The sequence below is a fragment of the Candoia aspera genome, chromosome 2 (assembly GCF_035149785.1).
Source record: "Candoia aspera isolate rCanAsp1 chromosome 2, rCanAsp1.hap2, whole genome shotgun sequence".
NCBI lineage: Eukaryota > Metazoa > Chordata > Lepidosauria > Squamata > Boidae > Candoia > Candoia aspera.
Genome location: NC_086154.1, coordinates 62264526 through 62289700, shown reverse-complemented (window position 1 = coordinate 62289700; position 25175 = coordinate 62264526). Strand labels below are relative to the sequence as shown.

Here is a 25175-nt window from a genome sequence, read left to right as displayed (position 1 = left end):
ACCTGTTAGCTAAAGAAAGAGCAAAACGGGCACTGAGGGAGCTGTGCCAGGGGCCACGATCGATGGCAGATTACGCTCTGGAATTTAAGGCTCTGGCTGGGAAGGTTGAGGATTGGTCCCAATCCACATTAATAGAACTTTTTAAGGATGGTCTGAATACGGAGGTCCTGAGGTGGTCGCTCAGCAGGGATGACCCAGATACCCTGTATGAATGGATACAGCTGGCAGGGAAGGCTGAGCATGCCCATGAGACCTTTGCTCACAGGAAGGTGATGAGATATGCTGGGCCCAGCAAGGGTTCCCGCACTGCTGCGCCCACTGGAAAGTCCGGTCAACGTGCCTGGGAAGAGGAGAGGGAGTGCCGCTATGTGAAAGGGCAATGCCTCCGATGTGGGAAGGAAGGTCACCGAGCGGCGGTGTGCCCGAAAGGAAAGACCGAGGAACGTCCGGGAAAGTCGTCGGGGAAATCTCCCTCTTTACCCAGGAAAATGAAGGTGGCTTTGGCTGAGACTGAAGTGGAGGAAATTCCTTACTTCGGGGACGAGGGGGAGCCTGATATACTCCAGCCGGCGGGAAACGCCAGCCACTTGCTTTAAAGGGCACCTCTGGGCAGGTGGTAGAGGAAGGGTGCGACCATATTTCGGTGAGTGGCAACTATCCCACACTGACAGTGAAAGTGAAGCTAGGCTCCCGCACAAGAACTGTTGAAGTGTGGGCTTTGATCGATTCAGGGTGTTCGCGTTGCTTGATGCACCCTGACGTGGTGGCTGCTTTGGAGTTACCTAGTTTTCCACTAAAACGTCCCATGATTTTTACCCAGCTGGATGGTTCTACGGCGGGGGGGGGGGGGGGGGAAGCCAGTCACCCATTCCACGGGCATGGTGGCGTTGCAAATGGGCAGCCACCGTGAGGGGCTGCCGTTTGTAGTGGCACCTGTGGGGGGTCCTTTAGTCATTCTGGGGATTCCTTGGTTGGTCCAGCAAAACCCATATATAAATTGGGTGCACAGGACTTTTGACTTTTGGGGATGGTTTCTATCAAGCCCCTGGGGAGGACGACGCTCCGCAGGCTGCAGTGGGGAGGGCGGTGGCAGCAACCCCGCATTTCGCTGCCACCCCACTGGAGGGCTTGCCGGAGCAATACCAAAGTTTTGCAGATGTGTTTGGTGAGAAGAAGGCGGACCAACTCCCACCTCATCGAAAAACTGACTGTGCAATAGAGTTGGTCCCAGATGCACATCTGCCCAAACCAAAAATCTATGCCATGACACAAAAGGAACTGGCGGCACTGCGGGAGTTTGTGGACAAAAACTTGGCCAGGGGTTTTATTGAACCAGTAAATTCGCCAGTGGGCGCCCCCATTTTGTTTCGAGTGAAGAAGGATGGGACATTGAGACTCTGTACAGATTACCGCGGATTAAATGCAGTTTCGATATTAAACAAATATCCTTTGCCAATAATAAAAGACATGTTAGCACATCTGGCCAAGGGGAAAATCTTCTCTAAGCTGGATTTGAGGGAAGCATATTTCCATATCCGTAAACGGGAGGGGGATGAGTGGAAGACTGCTTTCAATTGTCCTCTGGGTTCTTTTCAGTACAAGGTTTTGCCTTTTGGGTTGGCGGGGGCACCAGGAGTGTTCATGCAATTGATCAACGAAGTGTTACATGAACATTTGTTCAAGGGTGTACTGGTCTATTTGGATGATGTTTTGATTTATACTGAAATGGAGGAGGAACATGAGCGCTTGGTGAAACAGGTGCTTAGCAAACTGAGAAAGGCTGAGCTTTATGCTAAACTTTCTAAGTGTGAATTTCATTGCACTCAGCTTGACTACCTGGGGTACAGGATTTCTGACAAGGGCATTGAAATGGATCCTGCGAAGATTCAAGCTATTTTAGGGTGGGAGCACCCGCGTACCCGCAGGCAGCTCCAAAGTTTTCTTGGATTTTCCAACTATTACTGCCAATTCATCCAGGGGTTCGCAGAAATTGCACTGCCTCTCACTGATTTGTTACGTACGAAGGGGTTGGGGGACACACGTAAGGTGAAGAACCCGGGGGCATTGCTCAATTGGACACCTGAATGCCAGTTGGGTTTCGACAAACTCAAAAGCCTGTTCACTGCTGAACCCATTCTTCAACACCCTGATCCCACTAAACCCTTTGTGGTTCAAGTGGATGCTTCCGATTTCTCAACTGGAGCGCTCTTGCTGCAAGTTGGTAAGTGTTGGAGCAGAAGAAGTCACTGTAGAATCACTAAAGTTTGATGGTGATACACTAAATTGTTCACTCACTCCTTCAAATGAACTGGCAGTCTGAAGAAATACTAAATTTGTGGATGCAGGCAATAAAAGTACAAATTTTCAAGAAAGGAGGCAATCAGGAGTGCAAGAATTACCATGAGGTTACCCTGGTGTAAATCATGGTTAAGATATTTATGAAAGTAATCCAACAAAGCTTCAGAAAAGAAGATAAATTAATCACAGATGTAATGTTTGCTGATTTCAGCATGATTTTTGCAGACGGTGAAACAGAAGCCTATGACATCCTGCTTGATATAAAAACTGCTCCTTATCCATATTGCTTAACCATCAATACTGACAAGATCAAGGTATTCACAACCAATGGCTCTCAAGCAACCATCCACTTTGACAGAGCTCAGTTGAACAATTTAAATATCTCAGCTCAATTGTCCAAAAATAGAAAATAGCTGCCACAACTGATACCTACAACTGAATTGGCCAGATTGCTTCAGCCTTTGGAGCACTGATGTGGTGCCTCTAGAGAAAAAGTAGCTACCAATATCTACATCTATCCATCATTAAACTACCACTGGTGTTGTATGGTGCAAAATCTTGGAAATTAATTCAAAATTACTTGAAAAAGTTGTAAGTTTTGCAAAAGTACAACTATGCCAAATATTAGGGATTTCAATCTGTGACAAAATTTATGAATGAATACGTAAGGAAAATTTATGGTGACATTAGAGGTGTGCTCATTGGTGACATGAATATATGAGTTAGTGTGCAAATGATGTGATGTTGTTGAAATGTTTTGACAAACAGTCTATTTGCATTGTTATCACAGGAAAAAGAACCATTTGGCTTACTCAAGATGGGGATATAGATGCTAATTTAAAATACTTGAAGGAAGGCAATACAATTGATTTTATATCTGGACATACAGTATCTGTTAACTGTCCTTTCTGTTAACTACCCTTTCTATCTTTGAGCTGCTGACCACAGTTAAAAACAAGGTAGATGCACTAAAAGAGTTCTTCGTGAAGTTTACAGTGAGCCAATCAAATAAAAATCCCCAGATTCTCATAGCATAAGATCTGTGCACAATATATGCTTTACAAATAGTGTAATGGTATATGGGAATGACCTTGGTAAACAGGAGGAAGAGGCACAGCCTAGACATGGTATGATAAACAAAATCTGAGTCCAAAGGAGGGGTGGGAGTAGAGAAAGCGTCCTAGTAGGGACCCTCCCTAATTTTTGGGAGAGTAAAGGGGAGTAGAGGGGAGAGGTACTTTCAGACTTGCAAGATTCTGTTACTGTCATCTTACAATAAAAGTAGTGTTAGTACTCATGGTTGGTGCTTCTTGTCTGGACTACCTCAAAGGGCTGACAAATAGCCAGTAGAAGAACAAACTTATCCCAAAACCAGACAGAGAGAAGAAAAAAAAATGAACGAATGGAGAGGGTCAAATTCTTACGTAAGAGAATACTGAGTATCAGGAGCATCACAATCCAAGGAGGACACTCGGAAATGCCAGCTGATTAGAGCACGCCAGCCAACAAGGAGACTTCCACTTTCCTGGATATGGTGTTGCCAGGCCCCTCTTTTGCTTCTGCAGAAGCCTCCCCAACCAAAGTGGACCACAGATGTCTGGGGGGTGGGGAGGCACTAACTGCCATCAAAATGCTGATGATAAATAGCTATATTTCTTCTTTCCTGAAAATTTGGAGTTTGATATTTTCTGAAATCTATGTAACTTCAGAGTGTAAATGACGGTATGTGGGAGAATAAACTAAACTCAAGCAGATGGAGTTTCTGATTTGAACATCTGGATTTCACAATTAGGGAGATAAATCTGTTCTGTATGGGGCTGACGTCTTCATTAAGTAACAAATTTGCAGCCTGGGGTCCTTTTGGATCCAGCAAGACAAGATTTTCATGCCAAGGAGGGCCTGTTTATCCACTGTTGTGAGCAAAGATGAGATCAGCCTAAAATCTGCTACTGCAGAGGAATATACTGCATAGATTTGGGGACACATTCTGCTTTCATCTGCATATCAAACTGATGCTAACATTTCCATGCCAAAAGAGCCTGAGATCTGACCTTTTAATTGCTAACTATCATTCGTAAGGGGGAAAACCAGAACAGCAATCTTCTTTTTCATTCTTCCCTGAAGTCTTCAATCACTACTGAACAGCTAAGATTGTCAAGGATATCTCAATTCATAGAAGCCTGTTTAGAGCTAAAAGCAAAACAGATGAGGAATCACATTTCCATATACTTCATTCATTCACATGCAAATATAACTAATGGTTTCAGAGTAATTATTGGGATATAAAAGTGATCTTTCCTGCTTTTGCACACACACCCACACCTACACCTCCCCCCCAGTAAATTTAAGTAACAATGTACAGCAGTTTAAATACTATATAACTATTTAAATTACAACATTCACTGCAAGATGCATTTCATGGTACCTCTGCATTATATATACTGAGAGCCAAAATCCAACTTTATCCATTGGCTATAAATGAATTCCTTTTGTCAAAGGAAATAAAAGTACAAGTTTATGCACTTACTTGAAATGCAAGTCCTTGAAGGTAAAATGAGTCTCTACAATGCCTGTAGTCTTCACTCTGGTTCTCAGCACATCTTGTTGGGTTGGAATATAATCCACTCTGGCTATCCTCTCCAAATCATTCAGGTAGCTGCAGAAAAAAAAATGGTGGGGATTAGCCAGCTATCTCACCTGATGTCTTCAAGATGTAATGAACTCTATACCAGGCAATAAGTGCTATCATTCACAGCTAGCATAGCTACTATCTGAAACCCTAGGGAAGTCTGCTTTAGAAAAATGGAGACCACAGAAACCCATTTCTATTGATCAACAGAGATAGGACATATTTATCAAGGGAAGGGAGGGATCAGAATAATTTCTCCTTATTCCACATGCCTTAATTCTCACAGATTATCTCTCCCTAATCAGTTTCTTCCATATGAATGGAGACTAGCATGGCCACTATGTACAGTTGCAATCAAAATTATTCAACCCCCATTGCAAATCAGGTTGTCAAAATGTACAGACTTTCAGCTGTTTTGCAATGAACAAATCAAACAAAAGCAATTGAAATAGCTCAACACAATGAATGCTTCAAGCGGTGTCCCCAAAGTCAACTGAAAATGCAACTTATAATGACTTCTCCAGTCTCAAAATTATTCATCCCCTTCATGGCAAGGATCTTCAGTACTTGGTAGAGCACCCTTCTGCTGTTATGACCTGCTGCAAACGAGATGCATAGCCAGACACCAGCTGCTGGCAGCATTCCTGAGAAATCTTAACCCATTTCTCATGAGCAATGGACTCCAGTTCTTGGGTTTGCGTGCTGCAATCACCTTCTTCAAATCCCACCAGAGATTTTCTATGGGGTTCAAGTCAAGTGACTGTGATGGCCACTGTAGAATCTTCCCGGACTTCTTCTGCATCCAAGCCTTAGTGGAATTTGAGGTATGCTTGGGATCATTGTCCTATTGGAAGGTCCAATGACGCCCAAGCTTCCTTACAGACAGCATGATGTTTTCTCCTAGGATTTCCTGATACTTCAATGAATCCATCTTGCCATCTACAGGCTGCAGGTTTCCAGTGCCAGAGGATGCAAAGCAGCCCCAGAGCATCACCAAGCCACCACCATGCTTAACTGTAGGCAGAGTGTTCTTTTCAGCGTATGCTTCATTCTTCTTCTTCCACACATACCACTGATCCATTGGGCCGAGAAGTTCCAGTTTTGTTTCATCGCTCCACAGAACAGAATCCCAAAACTTCTGTGGCTTATTGATAAGATTTTGAACATATTGGAGCTGACTTTTCTTGTGCGTTTGGGTTGTGGTGTACATCTTGGGAGTTCTGGCATGGGAACCTTCTGTGTTTAGTACGTGCCTTACTGTGCTTACTGAAACCTCAGTGCCTGTTGCCACCAAGTCTTGTTGCAGGTCTTTTGCAGTCACTCGAGGGTTTCTCTCAACCTTCCTTCTCAGAAATCTGGTTGCAGCCATTGACAGCTTCCTTTTTCTGCCCTGTCCAGGAAGTGTAACCACTGTTCCTTTAACTTTGAACTTGCGAACTATGCTTCCAACGGTGTCTCTAGGAACATTCAGTGCCTTCGCTATCTTTTTGTATCCTGTTCCTTGTTTGTGAAGGGCAATTATCTCTTCTCTTACCTTTTTGGACCATTCTTTTGACTTAGCCATACTGTATTTCTAACATGCAGTCAAATGTGACACTCAACAAACCCCTAGCCACTTCAGGTATTTCATGTGTTCCAGCTCAAGCACACCTGGTGCAACTAATTAAGCCATTGATTAGTTGCATTCAGGTGTGCTTGAGACACCTGTTTTGCATACTGTATGTGTGCTGTTGTGATGGATTCTATTCAGGAGGTTGAATAATTTTGAGACTGGAGAAGTCATTATAAGTTGCATTTTCAGTTGACTTTGGGGACACCACTTGAAGCATTTGTTGTGTTGAGCTATTCCAATTGCTTTTGTTTGATTTGTTCATTGCAAACAGCTGAAGTCTGTACATTTTGACGATCAATCTGATTTGCAATGGGGGTTGAATAATTTCGATTGCAACTGTATAAAGGTACCTCAAGGCTATGTTGGAAATGTGAAAAACATGAAGGGACATTTTACCATGCATGATGGACTTGTGAAAAAGCCAAGAAATTCTGGATACAAATACATATAATGATACAAAAAATATTTAAGTTTACTATCACAAAGCAACCAAAACTTTTTTTATTGGGACTTACGGATTCTAAATTAGAAAAGACTCATGGAAGTTTAATTTTGTATATGGTAATGGGAGCAAGAATATTATATGCACAAAGATGGAAGAGTATTGAAATTCCCACAGTGGAGGAAGGGATGGTAAAACTGTTAGAATTAGCGGAAATGGCAAAACTGACCTGTTTGGTCAGTGAGAAAACAAGAAGTACTTTTTTAAAAGACTGGAAACTTTTTATGGACTTTTTGCTAGAAGAAAAAAGTGAAATGATTAATAAATTTAATGATTGAAAAAGATGAGAATATGGGGTTGAAGTGATTTCTGGAAAAGATAAGTGGGAGGGGAGATGATGGGTTTGTCAATATCTGTTAAAGAGTCGCTGTATTTCATAACTTTATTTTTGTATTTCATAACTCTTTCTTTTTTCTCTATTTTTTCCCCTTAGGTTTCTCTTTTACTTTTTGTAAAATTCTAAATAAATATACACGAGACTAGCATGGCCACTGACTCTAAAATGATGAAACAGTCTAACACAACTCTGGAAGGTGCTGTGTCAGGTGATGTTGGATTAGATGAATGTTCCTCATTCAGGGAATAAAGCACTTTCACATAAACAAGAATGTGAGTGGCTATGGAAGTAAATAAACAATTTTGCATGTTGTAACAAGCCCCTATGAACATATGAACAATTTAATAAAAACATACATGGTTATGATTTATTCAACTTGTATGTTGCTGAATCCTGCAGGACTCCTGGTGGTTTATAATAAAACATCCATTGTACAATAAACATCAATTGTCAGAATTAAATAAATATACATAGAACACCCACAGTAAAATAAAAATAAAATGTGTAGAATAAAATAAAGTGACAGTCAAACCCAACAAAAGCATATCTCAAGATCACATTCAACCTAGGTGGCATCTGCTTAGTCCACAAATGCTTCACAGAAGAGTTTTGAGAATCTTCCTGAATAAAATCAAGTGGGGGGGGGTAAGTTCTCTGTTATCAAGAAACAGCTTCAGCCCCCTCTGCTTCTCAGCCCTTCACATGGAAGTGAAGAACAACCAGCAGCATCTCATGGGAGAACTACGTCAGCCAGATTGATTTCAGATTGTCCTGCAGGTATTTGGGTACCAGGTCATATAGGGCTTTATAAATCAAAACCAGAACTTTGAAGTGCATCAGGAAGCCTACTGGAAGACCCAAAGCACAGGTGTAATGTGCTCTCAGAACAAAGTGCTGGTTAACAGACAAGCCGTTGCATTTATTCCAACTGCAGCTTCCAGGTAGTCTTCAAAGAGAGCTCCATGAATCCAGATGAATGGTGATGAGGACATGAATTACTCTGACAAGGTCATTCCACTGCAGGCATGGGCACATGTGGCACACCAGTCAGAGGTAAGCAAAGGTCTCCTGGCAATGGGTTCTTCTCTTGGGTTCCTGAGAACAGCTGGGAGTATTCCTGCTGTACCAGCCCCCCTGCTGCGTAGCAACCTCCCTGCCTGAGCTGCTGGAGGCTGTCTCAGGTTTGGCGGTGGAGCTCCCCAAACTTATGGTTTTGGGGGACTTCAATCTGCCTTCCCTGGGGCGTGCCTCGGAGGCAGCTCGGGAGTTCATGGCTACCATGGCAGCCATGGGCCTGTCCCAGATCATTCGGGACCCAACTCAAAACAGTGGTCTCACTCTGGACTTGGTCTTCTTGTTGGAGCAGTGGCAACGTGATCTGAGGGGAGAGCTGCATCTAGCTCCATTGCCATGGTCAGATCACACCCTGGTGGTCCTGAGATTCTCTTATGCCGCTCCCCTCCGCAGGGAGGCAGGACCCATTCAATTGGCCCGCCCCCGGCGACTGATGGACCCAGTGAGGTTTCAGAGGGAGCTGGGGGAGGTGCCCAGGGATCTGCTGCACGGTCCAGTGGAGGCCCTGGCTGCTGCCTGGAACAGGGAACTGGCCGGGGCCTTGGACAGGATCGTGCCTGTGCGGCCTCTCTTGCCTCATCCAACCCAACACTCCCTGTGGTTCACGGAAGAGCTGAGAGTTTTGAAGAGGCTTAAGAGACGTCTAGAGCGCCGCTGGAGGAAGACAAAGACCGAATCCGACCGAACACGAGCTAGGGCCGCTATTAAGGCCTACCTTGTGGCGGTAAGAGCGGCGAAACGGCAGTATTTCTCCACTCTTATTGCATCCGCAGATTGCTGTCCAATGGTCCTATTTAAGATTACACGTACCCTTTTGGGGAAGGTGGGCCCAGTGACCCACCTATAGGGCCGTGCGGAAGAGTTTTCTGAGCATCTGCAGGATAAAATCAGTCGGATCCGGTCTAAGTTGGACTCCATGCATGAAGCAGGGTCTGTGGAGATACCGAGGGAACATTTTAGCCTTGTTATCTGGGAGCAGTTTGATGCGGTTGGACCCAAGGAAGTGGACAGGATCCTCCGGATTGTGAATGCCACCACCTGTTATTTAGATCCATGCCCCTCCTGGCTGGTGAAGGCAGCTCAGGCGGTGACGTGTGGTTGGGTCCAAGCGATGGTAAATACATCCTTGAGGGAGGGGGTGTTCCCGGTCGCCTTTAATGAGGCACTGGTGCGCCCCCTCCTCAAGAAGCCATCTCTGGACCCAACTGTGCTGGACAATTTTCGTCCAGTCTCCCACTTCCCCTTTTTAGGGAAGGTGGTTGAGAAGGTGGTGGCGTTACAACTCCAGAGGGTCCTGGAGGAAACGGATTATCTGGACCCCTTTCAGTCAGGTTTCAGGCCAGGATAGGGGACAGAAACTGCATTGGTCGCACTTATAGATGATCTCTGGCGGGAGCGGGATAGAGGCAGTGCATCCATTCTTGCTCTCCTTGACCTCTCAGCGGCTTTCGATACCATCGACCATGGTATCCTTTTGGGACAGCTCAGGCAGTTGGGGGTGGGCAGCGTAGTTCTGCGCTGGTTCACCTCCTTCCTCCAGGGATGGTCCCAGTCGGTGGTGATAGGAGAGGAGAGATCCGACCCTCGACCCCTCCATTGTGGGGTGCCGCAGGGTTCGGTTCTCTCTCCTCTCTTGTTTAACATCTACATGAAACCACTGGGTGAGATCATCCGTCACCACGGGTTGAGGTATCATCAGTATGCTGATGATACCCAATTATACATCTCTATCCCGGGTGAGGGACGCAGTGGCGCTGCGGGTTAAACCGCTGAGCTGTCGATCGGAAGGTTGGCGGTTCGAAACCGCGCGGCGGGGTGAGCTCCCGTTGCCAGTCCCAGCTCCTGCTCACCTAGCAGTTCGAAAACATGCAAATGTGAGTAGATCAATAGGTACCGCTTCGGCGGGAAGGTAACGGCGTTCCGAGTCGTCATGCTGGCCACATGACCCGGAAGTGTCTATGACAACGCCGGCTCCAAGGCTTAGAAACGGAGATGAGCACCGCCCCCTAGAGTCGGATTCGACTGGACTTTACGTCAAGGGAAACCTTTACCTTTACCTTTTATCCCGGGTGAGCTAAGTGATGCAGTGACTGCCCTTTCTCGGTCCCTGGGGGCTGTGGGGGTCTGGATGGGGAACAACAGGCTTCAACTGAACCCTGGTAAGACAGAGTGGCTGTGGGTTGGCTTCATCTTCTGGGAAACTGTCATCTTTAGTTCTGGATGGGGTGGCACTGCCCCAGACAGACTCAATGCGTAATCTGGGGGTTCTCCTGGACTCACGACTCCTGCTCGAAGAGCAGATGGCAGTCGTGGCCAGGAGGGCCTTTGCGCAACTTCAGGTTGTGCGCCAGTTATGCCCGTTCCCGGATCGTGAAGCCCTCCGAACAGTCACTCACGCCCTGGTTATCTCCCATATAGACTACTGCAATGCACTCTACATGGGGCTACCCCTGAAGAGTATCCGGAAGCTTCAGCTGGTCCAAAATGCAGCCGTGAGGGCTATTTTTGGTGCACCTAAGTGGGCACATATAACACCGTTGCTGCACGAGCTTGCACTGGGTGCCAGTTTGCTTCCGGGTCCAATTCAAGGTGTTGGTTATTACCTTTAAAGCCCTACATGGCACGGGGCCAGGTTACCTGAGGGATTGTCCCATCCCCATTACATCGGCCCGCCCCACCCGATCATCCAGAGGGGGCATGTTACGGACCCCGTCCATAAGAGAATTTCATCTGGCGGGGTCCAGGAAGTGGGCCTTCTCTGTGGTGGCCCCCACTCTCTGGAATATCTTGCCTCCAGAGGTGAGGCAGGCCCCTTCTCTCCTGACCTTCCAGAAGGCCCTGAAGACCTGGTTTTGCCATCTCGCCTGGGGTGGGAAAGGGAATAACCATTCTTGGGGATGGCTCGCACCCTAGAGTCCCTCCCACCAGCCTGGATTTTACATTTCTCTTGGATTTTATTTATTTATTGGGTTTTATTATAATTGTTTTATGTGATTTTAATGTTTATGTTTTATGGGGAATTTTATTGTAAACCACCCAGAGTCCCTCTTCTGGGGGAGATAGGCGGTGGCTAAATATAAGAAAGAGAGAGAGGGAGAGGGAGAGAAATAAATAGAAATAAAAAAATAAAAAAAATAGAAATAAATAAATAGCTAGCTAGCTAGCCTCCACCTGCTCAACTAGTACAATTAGGTACCTTCAGCATACTGATTCCATACCCTAAATTGATGAATTATCTCTCTCAGAGGCTGTGTGGTGGATGCTTCCCACCCTGCCACCTGTGACTAGAACCGCCCACTCAAAGAGAAGTGGAACCACTGCACAACAGGCCTCCCAAGCTTCACAATCAGTCAAGTAAGGTAGCATGACTGATGGTATTGAATACCACTGATGGGCCTAGTATGACCTATCAAGGTCCTGCCAAAAATAATTAGACTGACCAACACCGTCTCCATCTCATGCCCAGGACTGAATCTCAATGGAAAAGGGCCAAAATAATCTGTTCCTCTAGGGCACTCCATAGTTGATTCCTACTTCCCCCCCAAAAAGGAAGGTTGGAGATAATTTTCCAAGGCAGCCAGATAGGGTACACTACTGCCTTTTTCAAGGATGCTGGAAACTTCCTCCTCCTCCCACTCCCATGACCCACTTCCCCACCAATACATCATCCATTCCACGCTGGTCCTTCCCAAACTTCCCACTGAAACAACAGACAATTATTTGGTGGCATCACTTAAGCTTGTCTAGAATACACCTACAGCACTTCACCCATCCTTCAGATCACTCAGTATCTTTCAACATCCTGCCATGAAGCCTTCAAAACAACTGAACATCCTCTCACTAATTTTCAGAGGAAAAGGTCTCCACCCCCCACTTTACCCTCCCACCATAAAACAATCTTGCTGTTTTATGTTCTACTCAAGGTGGCTGATAACAATGTGACTCCAGATAAGGAATCTTTGTGTTTCCAAGTTTACATGGATAATCATGCTATTAGTCCCATAGCAAGCCCCTAAAGGCATTAGAGTCCCATAGCCAACCCCAGACAGAACAAGGCTTTCATATAGCAGATCCCAAACTCCTTTGGCCCAACAGCATGGACTTCTTCATAGCCTGTGTTTGACGCAGCTTGACATTCAATAAGTTACTTTGATGACTACCTGAATAGGGAAGGGTAGGATTGGGCAATCTCCAGTGCCAGCTCCCCTTACCCTCCATTAAACCCAGTCTGTTACTACTCTGTTCTTTTGGAGTCTACCTGGAATGCAGGTATGTCCACCACAGGTAATCTTGCATACATTGTCAATTCCTCTAATAGTTCTCTCATTTTCTGTGGGATAGGCAATCTGCACACATTCTCCAGGAACCTTTACCACAGCAGAGAGCCCAACATTGCCCTCTGAAAGGTGTGGCAGCCACCATGCTGTTCAGCAGACCATTGTGGCCACAGCTCCATAGTGCACCCACACAGATACAAATTGAGCCATTTTTCCAACAATTATGTCTATCTTGGAGCTCATTCAGCCAATGAGTAAATCTAACAGGAACAAATGGATTTCCATAACTGTCATCTCTCAACTAGACTGACTTAAATTCTTCATCCAGCTTCTCCCTTGATCTTTATGACTGCTCTCTGCATTCACATCCTGTTCTGTCACACATCAGTGTCCCACTGTTGTAAGTCCAGGTCGTGCACTCTACTCCCTTTAAATCATGAGGCTTGTAGGGTATTGGCTAATTAACAAATCTCCTCTATGGCAGGTCTCACTTCATGGAACTCTCCCCCTCCTGCAAACCCAGAGGTATGCACAGTCCCGAACTTGTTCGTTAATATTTTTTAAGGAAGCAGAGACAATTTCAGAGACCCTTTGGCCCCTAACAGTTCTGAATGGGGACAGTCATCCTCTATATATAATTTTTGGGTTTTCTGTACACTGCCTAGTGTCCTCTGGGATTGGGCCAGACTATAAGCATTGCAAGAAGAGAGACAGGAAGGCCAAATCCTATACTGCCTGCTAAGATACATCACTCTCTCCAAAACCCTTCTAACACGCTCCTACCTCAAACCCTCACAAGAAAGCATCAGTTCCCCACCTCCCTCTTGTTACCTCTGGTAGTATTTTTAGAATGAGAGAAAGGAGAGTAACAAGAGAACTTTAGCACAAGAAAGCTATTCCATGAAGTTTGACAAATGTCAACTGATGTTCAGTTCACCAGTCTGATACAGGTTCACATGGATATAAATCCCATGTGATTTGCAGAGGAGATCTTGTATAGACATGCATTCTTAAAAGTTGTTTCTAAACTGCAAAATGGCTAACCTTGTCACTATCATTGCACATTTTATAGTTCAGACATTGTATTTCAAATCTTATAAAAACTCTGGAGGAAGGAGCAGTCATTAAACAGGAAATTCAATTTTGGCAAAACTGAAGTGGTGTTACAATGAAAAAACCTGTTTTGTCATACTGTCATATTTCATTATACTGAGACATGCAATGCTTGGAACCAGCAGGTGCCTAACATTCTTGAGAAATACACCTACGCCTGCAGCCTATTCACCCACCATCATTTTAAGTCAATCATGGCTGCATAGTAACATACATTCAATAGAATTCTCAGGAAAGAGGAAAATATTCATCACTATGGCAACAAACCAGAGAAAATGTGCACATGCAGAAACAATTTACAGCTACATGCCATTTAAAGTCAAAACACCACAGCTCTCCTTCCTGGTAGCAAGAGGGAACTGTTTGGGGAGAAGAGAAGGGACAGTCAGCAGAGCTATTTCAGGCAGAAAACATCAGAGTAAGGAAAACAAACAAACAAACAAACGAACCTCTCTTAAAGGCCAGGAAAAAAAATTCAAAGGAATTGCATTTCCTTTGTTTCATTTGCAAAGCAGGAGAAAGAAAAACAAGGCAGTCGCAGAGCAGAATCTCCTGAGTATACTCATTATTTGAAGCATTATTTGGCTGTTTCATTTTTGTGTTTCACAGAAATAGTGATTGTACTCAGTGTATCTATGAAATACAAAATGCAGCATGAAAATAAGATCATGGGGTCTTGCCAAACAGCAAAATTGTATTTTTAAGACCAGTGATATTAAACTTAAATAGAAACGGGGGCCACTAAACCATAAATAAGGACTTCTGTGGGCTGCATATTAACTCAGAAAACCACATGTTTAAGTATTTTTATTTTTAATAATTACTATTTTATAGTTTTAATAACAATTGTTTTTATACATTTATTGTTTTATTTAATTGTTGTACGCTGCCCCGAGTCACTTTTTGTGAGATGGGTGGCCATATAAATTTCATAAACAGAATAAAAAATAAAAATAAAATATTTATTTATTTATTTTTTATCCCGCCTTTTATTATTTTTACAAATAACTCAAGGAGGGGAACATACCTAATGCTCCTTCCTCCTATTTTCCCCACAACAGCCCTGTGAGGTGAGTTGGGCTGAGAGAGACTGGCCCAAGGAACATTATTATTATGAATTTGATGATTTGTTTTCAATATTTGTGTGTGTGTGTGTGGTGTGCGTGTGTATGTGTGTGTGTATGTATATATATATCCCCATCACCCCACTCGAGCTTCCTGCCAGCCTACTGCCAAATTATCATGCCACCTCCTTACCTCCTAGTCCTACTTATCACCTCCCTGCAATGTTCCCTCTAATTTCTAATGTCTTGTGAGTGGGAAAAAAAATATGTTTTGTGTAGCTTTTCCCAAACCAAGTACAAATTTGTGCACCACGATATATGAATAAACCGTAAATACATGTAACAGTGACATGTTAAAATATTTATGTACGTATTTTTTAATTATAATATAAACTAGAGAATGCAACTGAACGTCAAATATGTATCAGTTGAAAGTTGTGCCTTCAAGTCATTTTAGACTCCTAGCAACTGCCCCATGCAATTTTCTTGGCAGCATTTTTCAGTGGTGACTTGGCAGTTCTTTCTTCCTAGGGGTGACAAGAGCGACTGCCCAAGGTCACCAAGCGCAAGGTAACACACCATCTCATGGTTTCTAGTCTGACATCTTCACCACCACATCAAACTGGCTCCACACATACATGCTTACAGATCAAAATATAAACTCACTGGTCAATGATAACTACAATCAGTATTTTGTAAGAATTTTAATGTCCTTCCTTCCTAATCTGATATTGTAATGAAAGAAAAAAAACTTTAAAAAGAAAAAAGAAAGCATTATACAAAAAGCATTTAAATCAAGAGAGCAATTAATAGCAGAAGGATATAGTTGTCAATGTTTTTCCCATTTACAGTTATCGGAAAGATTCAAAATGGACAAAAAGACTTATGGTATGGAGCAACGTAAGACAGAATTTGAAGTACAATTGTGCACTGATGATGTAACTGCTAAAAGGTATAGACTTTTGTTGAAATTTGAAACAGAGGATGAAAGAATGTATTGTAAAGTGGGCTAAGAATTTTGGTTATAATATACAAATGGATCAATAGGAAAATATGTGGTTAAAGGGGTTGAAATTTACACTGTGTTATGATCTCAAAGAGAATTTTTATAAAATGATGTATCATTGGTATATGACGCCACAGAAATTATCTAAAATGTATAAATGCCCTTCAATGTATGTTGGAAATGCGAACAACATGAAGGGACATTTTATCATGCTTGGTGGACATGCAAAAAAACTAAAAAAAATTGGATTCAAATATATACTTTGGATTTCAAAGATTAATATTCAATTGAAGCCAGAACCTTTACTTTTAGGACTAATGGATAAACAGAAAGAAGCCATGGAAATTATTTCAATATATGATTACTGCAATGAGATTATATGCAGAAATGGAAAGATTGGACACTACACATTATGGAGTAATGGTTGATGAAACTGACAAAATTTGCTGAAATGGATAAATTCACTTCTTTGATTAGAGAAAAGACATTATCTACATTTATTGGTGGCTAGAAACCTCTTATGGACTTTTTGCATAGACATGAAAAAATGAACTTGTGATTTATGGTTTTGATGATTAGACAGGATAGATTATAGAAAGAAGAGTATTATGATAATACTCTTAATGTTAGAGAGAGGTCAAAATATAATTTACTTTTAACTGCTGTGAAGAATATCGGAAGCCACTGCTTTCTATCTTTTTTCATTCCATTCTATTTTTCCTTAAATTTTTTTCCTTTCTCTTTGATTTCTTTTTCTCTTTTCCTCTTTTTCTTAGTCTATATTAGTTTTTATCTTCTTTTTAAAAAGTTTAAATAGAAATTATATATAATGAAATTAAAATACAAACTATCAATTACAGTAACTAATGTAGACTAAAAAGAAGTCCACATGACATGAAGTAATTACTGAGAATGTGAAGAATCAAGAAAAGGATTGTGTGAAATTGCTACTGTCAACCGTTATTGTAAGTCTTTCACAGATTCTTAGGGGAACAGCAATTCCTGGAATTATTATTATTATCCCAATGACTTTATTACCAAGATCTAATACAGATTCAGAAACTTTTCCATCTCTAGGATTGCCCAATTTATTTTATTATATTTATAGTACCTTTTTATAACAGATTTCTGGCCTGCTCACAAGATGGATAACTTGGTCTCAAGCCATCTACGGTTTAAGATGGAGAGTTGGAATAAAAAAAGATTTGGCAGAAGAATGAAACATTCTACCAAGTCTGTGCTCCAAATTTTTCCTCTAATAAGAAGCAGATAGCAACAGTCTATTTCAAATATACATTTGTACCTAATTATTGTTCTTCCTCTACTGTCTACCAAAAATTTGCAGTCTTCAGCACAGATACACTGTTGATCAACTTCTGAGAGATTAACTGCATTTCTGGTTGCTGTCATCCTAGTTTATGTAGATATATAAAATGTGTTTATTACTTACATTACTCTCTCCTATGCTTATGCTAACTGAGAATTCTGGGAGCAGAAAGCCAGAAGTCTTAATACATCTGGATGGTATCACTTTGGAGAAGACTATCTTGCATAGTGCAGAATTAGGAGTTTATAATTTTTATGTTTTTCACTTTATTAATGCATTTGTATCAAGCACTTTTGTCAGGGATATAGATAAAAGTCTATTAAATGTAATGGGGCATTTAAAGGGTTATAGTCTTTCATAACTATTATTTATTGAGCACAGTTATACCATCCATATTAAATAATCCTCTCTAATTACAGATGTACTGTTTTCCTCAGCTTGCTCTAAAGGCTTTGTATGTTTGTCCTACTCTGCACCATGCTGTCCAAATTGGCTTTCCCTGGCAGGATCACTGCTGCACTCTGCAGTGAGTCATCTGCATACACAGCAGTATAGGAACCTAACATTCTTTTCTTGTAACCACTTTCTAATTCAATGTTGGCATACTATCCTCTTTGAGACCTCTTCAGATCTAGCTTCTTCCTCATTTTGAGGACATAGGCAACTATGGATTTAACAATCAAAGCAAAACCTAGGGACCTCCCTGAAGAAAACAGCAACAATCACAAGAAAATCGAGAAGAGTCTTAACATGAACACTGCCAATGTTACTGTATTAATGTATTCTGTAGCTAGGCTGCTTAATTGGTATATTATAAACAAGGATATTTTAAGCAGATTACAACATGGCTATAATCCTGAAAAAGCTACAGTATCTTTCCTATATAGTTATTTAACTTGGAGAAGGCAAGAGACAATGGATGAAAAATTTGTTCCTTATAGAGGCTTTTTCAATTAATGCTTATTAATGTTAAAGGAAGAGAACACAACTTCTATCAGCTCAAGTGCTGCTCCAGACTTTGTACAGAAGGTTGAAGCCACAATCCAAAAGTGAGGTGATACCAGAGCCCCTTATGGGAGACAATTTCAAAAGTTTTAAGAAGTGAAATGGGTGTCTTAAACATCTACAAGACTTAAGGCTCTTGTTTTCTCATGTCCCCAACCCTCAAAAACAGGGAAGGGAAGGGGGAATGGGGGGAGAAGGGGGGGAAAGGAAATGTATGGCTCACATTTTGCAGCCTTGCTTTAAAGCTTAAATTTAAAATATCAAGAGTAATTTTAGTCCAACCCACTGCTCAGTGCAAGAATCCAAATTAAAGCATCCTTAACAGATGGATTTCTAATGTCTACCTGAATACTTCCAGTGAAGGAGAGTTCACCACTTCTATGGATAATCAACTATACTGTCAAACTACTCTTACCATTGGGAAGCTTTTTCTAACATTCAAATCCTGTACCTTCAACCCATTATTCTATGCCCTACGCTCTATATAGGGGGTGGATCAAACTTGGCAATAGGTAAACTATGTCTTCTTGTTCTCCACTACTGGATGTTAATTACTTTACAGTAAATTCACTGAGGCTCAACTGTACTACTGAGTGCAGGGAAAGGAAGCCTAAGCCTATTCCCTACCACTCAGCCAAAATGTGTACAAAAATTCTATTCTTATACCACTTGAAACAAGATGTCACCAGCTCTGAGGAACCGCATTTTCATCTGTAGGTTCTTACCTATAAAGGCTCTTATAGAAGTATATTTATTTTTAAGATATCATACCTTACTATCATAAGTAAGATCAAAGCTGCTTTGTTGACCTGTTAAAAATTCAGTTCAATTAGAGTATATTTAAAATAAGTATCATTCTTTGCACTTATTTAGTCAATATAACTCAGCAACATAATTCAGTAAATTCCATATTATATATTATTTCACTAGGACAGCAAGTTTCCCACATACTACTTTAATTGAAGAAATAGGTACATCATACACATTAATGCATATGTTACAGAACTTCTGGGAACTTTCAGCAGCTACTGCAACAACAGAAAGCAATATGGAAAGGCAAGACTAGAATTCAATCAGTTGCTCAGCTACTGTTCTCTTGCACATGACCACAGTCTCCCCCTCTCTCACACACACACAGTAAGGATATGCAGAACACTGTGTTCACTGAACAGGTATATGTCCAGACTGTAACAAAGGTAAACTGGAATACAATAGTCCAAGCAGAAGTGTTTCAGGGACTGAGGAGAAAAATCAAAGCATATTACCAGTAGGACACAGTAGCTAATGAAAGGCAGGGAAAAGAATGTACTTGTAAAATCAAGTGGGTAGACAAATAGGTCAGATGGAGAGCAACCACAGACAATGTCCTTGACTCTGAGTGCACTGTAACTCAACATCCTGTCCATCCCTCCAATCTTCCCAGGACCTTATTTTTCCTATTCCCCTTATATTGCACTTGAAGTGAAAGACATCAGCAGTGTCTCAGAAATAATAGAGAATAAAGACCCTAGGAAGATCGGGGCAGGGCAGCTGTATGGATATTATTTCCCAAGGACACTGGTGTTGGTTAAGGGGATCTAGGAAAAGGAATATACACCAACTGGATACCTGAACTAACCACACATGTCCTTAGTTTCATGCAGAGAAGGAGGGAAAGGCAAAGCACACCAGCTTTGCTGCACTTGCCCCATAAAACACTTCTGGATTTCTCTCAGCTGAAATCACAAACAACTGAAATGTTCTCAGTTCAGTTCACTTCAGACACATCTGCTGCTACCAACTGTATTTCAGATACACTGTCAGCACCAAATTTCTCTATACCCATTCCCAATTCCTTAGGCTCCTCACCTCTGGTGATCTTGGAAAAAGAAGTGCGAGATTTATTTCAAAAACAAAAGATCAGAAAAGCTCCAGGCCCAGATGGTGTGACTCCCTCCTGTCTGAGAGCTTGTGCGGAACTGGCCCCTATTTTTCCACATATTTTTAATAAATCGTTGGAGATGTGTTATGTTCCTTCTTGTTTTAAAAGCTCTACAATCATTCCAGTTCCTAAGAAATCTTCCATCAGTGAGTTGAATGACTACAGATCTGTTGCATTGACGTCTGTAGTTATGAAGACCTTTGAGAGGTTAGTGCTGGCTCATCTGAAAGCTATCATGGATCCTCTGCTAGATCCATTGCAGTTTGCTTATAGAGGAAACAGGTCAGGAGATGACGCTGTCAACATGGCTTTACATTATATTCTGGAACATCTTGAATCTCTGGAGTCTTATGTACGAATCCTTTTTGTGGACTTTAGCTCAGCGTTCAATACTATTACTCCAGGAATTCTTTATAACAAACTGATCCAGCTTACTGTGCCTGACCTTACCTGTAGGTGGATAATCAGTTTTCTAACAGATAGGAGACAGCATGTGAGGTTAGGCAAAACTATATCCAGTATTTGGTCAATTAGCACAGGTGCCCCTCAGGGATGTGCGCTCTCCCCGTTGCTTTTCTCCCTCTATACCAATGACTGTATTTCAAAAGATTCTTCTGTTAAAGTTCTGAAATTTGCAAATGACACAACTGTTATTGGTCTCATTTGGAATGGTGATGAGTCGGCATATAGATGGGAAGTATAACAACTGGCCCTGTGGTGTAGTTATAACAACTTGAAACTGAATACGCTCAAAACTGTAGAGATGGTTGTGGATTTTAGAAAGAATCCTTCTAACTCCCCTCTTCTTACTATACTTGATAGCCCAGTATTAGTAGTAGAGTCCTTTAAGTTCTTGGGCTCCATAATTTCTCAAGACCTGAAATGGACGCTTAACATCAGAACTATCATCAAGAAGACACAACAAAGGATGTTCTTCCTGAATTAACTTAGGAAGTTTAATCTATCCCAGGAGCTTTTGGTACAGTTCTACAGAGGAATTACTGAATCTGTTATCTGTTCTTCTATAACTGTCTGGTTTGGTTCCGCAACCAAGCAGGACAAATATAGACTTCAACAGATAATTAAGTCTGCAGAAAGAATTATTGCAATCCGCCTGCCTTCTATAGAAGGCCTGTGTATTGCAAGGGTCAAAAGGAGGGCAGAGAAGATATCTGCAGACCCTTCGCATCCTGGACATAAACTGTTTCAACTTTTACCATCAGGACGGCGCTACAGAGTACCGTATGTCAAAACATCTAGACATCGAAACAGTTTTTTTCCTCGTACCATTGCTTTGTTGAACTCCTAATTAACGTAGCCTGATATAATGATTGACAATGTATGGTAAGACATGACTGCTGGGATGTGACTGGTAATGCTCTGTTGGATGTGAACATATGTTGGACAACAGATGCAGTATGCTGTCCATAAATTCTCCTTTTAAATATGAGTGTGTGTTGGTTGATAGCTATAGTGTTATTTCCTTCAATTTTTTTTTCTCTTTCTTGATTGTATGGTTTTAGTAAATAACATTGTTGCTTTATTATTGTTTATTTTTGATGTTGTGTAGGTATGTTGAGAGCTCTTCCACGGAAGTCAAATTCCTTCTATGTTTGATCATACTTGGCCAATAAAGTGTAGTGTAGTGTAGTGTAGTGTAGTGTAGTGTTTTAAATTTTGGCTCTGCCAAACTGCAGCCCATCTAGAACAGTTCAAAATATTCTGTTTCATGCATGCATTTAATATATACCACCCAAAATCCTCCACATCCCAAATTTGAAACTACATTGCAATGAGGGTTCTTAGCTTAGATGGCACAGAAATAACAAATAGATGGTAAATAACACATTGTAATGATGAATAAAAGTTGTTCATATCTTCAGAAAGAGAGGGAAAAGATGACCAAGATCTGTCAGCTTGATGTCAATACGAGGTAAAATTTTGGAACAAATTATTAAGCATTCGGTTTCTGAGCAATCAGAAAAGAATACATTGCTTGGCAGAAGCCAACTTAGATTTATAAATCATGTCAAACCAACCTGATCTCCTTTTTTGACTGTTTTAGTTGACCATGGCAATGCAGTTGTCATACTATATTTTTGTTTCAGCAAAGCATTTGACAAAGCCTTCCATGAGATTCTACTACAGAAGCTGACAAAATGTGAACTGAACTACGCTACTACATAAATGCATTATTGGTTGAACTATGTACCCAATGGGATGGAGTGAAATGTCAAAAGGTGTAACACAGGGTCTGTTCTAGGCCCTACACTATACAAGTATTTATGACTTGGATGTGGGTTAGAAAATATGATTATCACATTTTCAGATTACCTAGAGATAGGAGGGATACCAAATAGCTTAGAGGACAATATCAAGGTTCAGAAGGATTTTGACAAAATTTAATACTAGGCAAAACTCAGCAAGAGGGTCAAATATAAATTCCTATACTGGGGTAGGAAAAAACAGTGATGTGTTCATTTAGCAACCATTTCGCTTAATGACCATGTCATTGGAACAGAATGTGGATGCTGAAAGAGGAGAGGGTGTATAGGATTTGTGGAAGGATCATACTGGGCAGCAGTGGATGCCTTGGTGGATCACAAAATAATAATAATAATAATTACTATTATTATTCCAGCCTTTATTATTTTTATAAATAACTCAAGGCAGCAAACACTCCTTCCTCCTCCTATTTTCCCCACAACAACAACCCTGTGAGGTGAGTTGGGCTGAGAGAGAGTGACTAGCCCAAAGTCACTCAGCTGGCTTTCATGCCTAAGACAGCACTAGAACTCACAGTCTCCTGGTTTCTAGCCCAGCACCTTAACCACTAGACCAAAACGAACATGTTGAAGCTGTAAAAAATGCTAAATGCATTCTTAGGCTGCAACAACAGATGTATAGCGTTAAGATCAAGGGAAATTACTGTTCCTCTTTATTCTACCTTGGTCCGACCCGCATCTAAAATAGTGCATCCTATTCTGGGCATGGCATTTTAGGGAGGACATTGACAAACTGAAACACATCCAGAGGACAGCAACCAAAATGATAAGTGCCCTGGAAATAAAAACATGAGGAACAGTTGAAGGTATTGAGTATGTTTAGTCTGGAGAAGTGTGCTGACAGATAAGGTGGTTGTCTTCAAAGTATCTGAAGGGCTATTATGTAGAAGACTGCATTGAACTGTTCAGATTTATTCTAGAAGGCAGGACACAAAACAATGTGCTTAAATTACAAGGAATTGTATTTTAGCTGGACATCAGGAAAAAAAATTCTTAACAGTAGGAGTTATTCAATAATGGAACAGACTGCCTCAGGACATAGTAGACTCTTCTTTGCTAAAAGTACTTAAACATGGAACAACCGACTGGTTTAAGATTGGGAAAGGAGTACGGCAGGGCTGTATACTCTCGCCCTACCTATTCAACTTGTACGCAGAACACATCATGCGACATGCTGGGCTTGAGGAATCCAAGGCTGGAGTTAAAATCGCTGGAAGAAACATTAACCATCTCAGATATGCAGATAATACCACTTTGATGGCTGAAAGCGAAGAGGAACTGAGGAGCCTTATGATGAAGGTGAAAGAAGAAAGTGCAAAAGCTGGCTTGCAGCTAAACTTCAAAAAAACCAAGATTATGGCAACCAGCTTGATTGATAACTGGCAAATAGAGGGAGAAAATGTAGAAGAAGTGAAAGACTTTGTATTTCTAGGTGTGAAGATTACTGCGGATGCTGACTGCAGTCAGGAAATCAGAAGACGCTTAATCCTTGGGAGAAGAGCAATGACAAATCTCGATAAAATAGTTAAGAGCAGAGACATCACACTGACAACAAAGGCCCGCATAGTTAAAGCAATGGTGTTCCCCATAGTAACATATGGCTGCGAGAGCTGGACCATAAGGAAGGCTGAGCGAAGGAAGATTGATGCTTTTGAACTGTGGTGTTGGAGGAAAATTCTGAGAGTGCCTTGGACTGCAAGAAGATCAAACCAGTCCCTCCTCCAGGAAATAAAGCCAGACTGCTCACTTGAGGGAATGATATTAAAGGCAAAACTGAAATACTTTGGCCACATAATGAGAAGACAGGACACCCTGGAGAAGATGCTGATGCTAGGGAGAGCGGAGGGCAAAAGGAAGAGGGGCCGGCCAAGGGCAAGGTGGGTGGATGATATTCTAGAGGTGACGGACTCGTCCCTGGGGGAGCTGGGGGTGTTGACGACCGACAAGAAGCTCTGGCGTGGGCTGGTCCATGAAGTCACGAAGAGTCGGAAGCGACTGAACGAATAAACAACAAACCTAAACAGCAGCTGGACTGCTATCCGTCAGAGATGCTGTAGTAATGGATTCCTGACAATGGGTAGGAGATTAGACTAGATGATCTCCAAGGCATGTTCCAACACTCACGTTCTATGATTTCTTCATGACTATTTGCACAAATGTTTACTGGACATTTATTAAGAGTCACAACACTACTTTAATACAAATACTGCTTCCCATTTCTTTGCAAATCATAAAATGTATCAAACCAGCATGAGAGGCAAAGATAAAAGGTTTATATCTTATTATCAGCGTTTCAGTCATAGGTTCTTGAGTGGGCCTGCATGTTAAAACTGAGTAATCTCTGAACAGCTTCTTCAAGCTAGAAGCAAACAAGTTCAGATATAATAAAGGGGTTCAATGGGTTTTATCAGCTATATCTTTTGCAGCTTACAACATTAGCACAGACACAATATAGAAGATAAATGATAATTATGCTTATACCAGACCCCCCGCTTCTGCATATTGGATTATAACTCCCATCTCCCCCACCAACATTAGCTGTGTTGGCGGAGCAAGAGGTAATAGAAATCCAGCACATCTGGAGAGAATCAAGGTGGTGAAGCTTGACTTAAGACTGCAAACTCCTTGGAGCAGGAATCTAATTTTTATTTGTTTGCAATACTCTGAACATCATGTCAGCACACAAGAACCAACATATTATCAGTTGGCTTTATACTTAAGCAGA

The 25175-nt window shown here is 41.8% G+C and overlaps 1 protein-coding gene across 1 annotated transcript in view; it reads right to left on the bottom strand.

Annotated features, from left to right (window-relative positions):
• Positions 1-25175, bottom strand: part of GNAI2 (G protein subunit alpha i2) — a 143167-nt gene that overhangs the window by 20177 nt on the left and 97815 nt on the right. The window contains exon 5 of the mRNA XM_063291986.1: positions 4826-4954. Within this exon, the coding sequence (XP_063148056.1) occupies positions 4826-4954 (129 nt within the window). The remainder of the gene's footprint in view (positions 1-4825; positions 4955-25175) is intronic.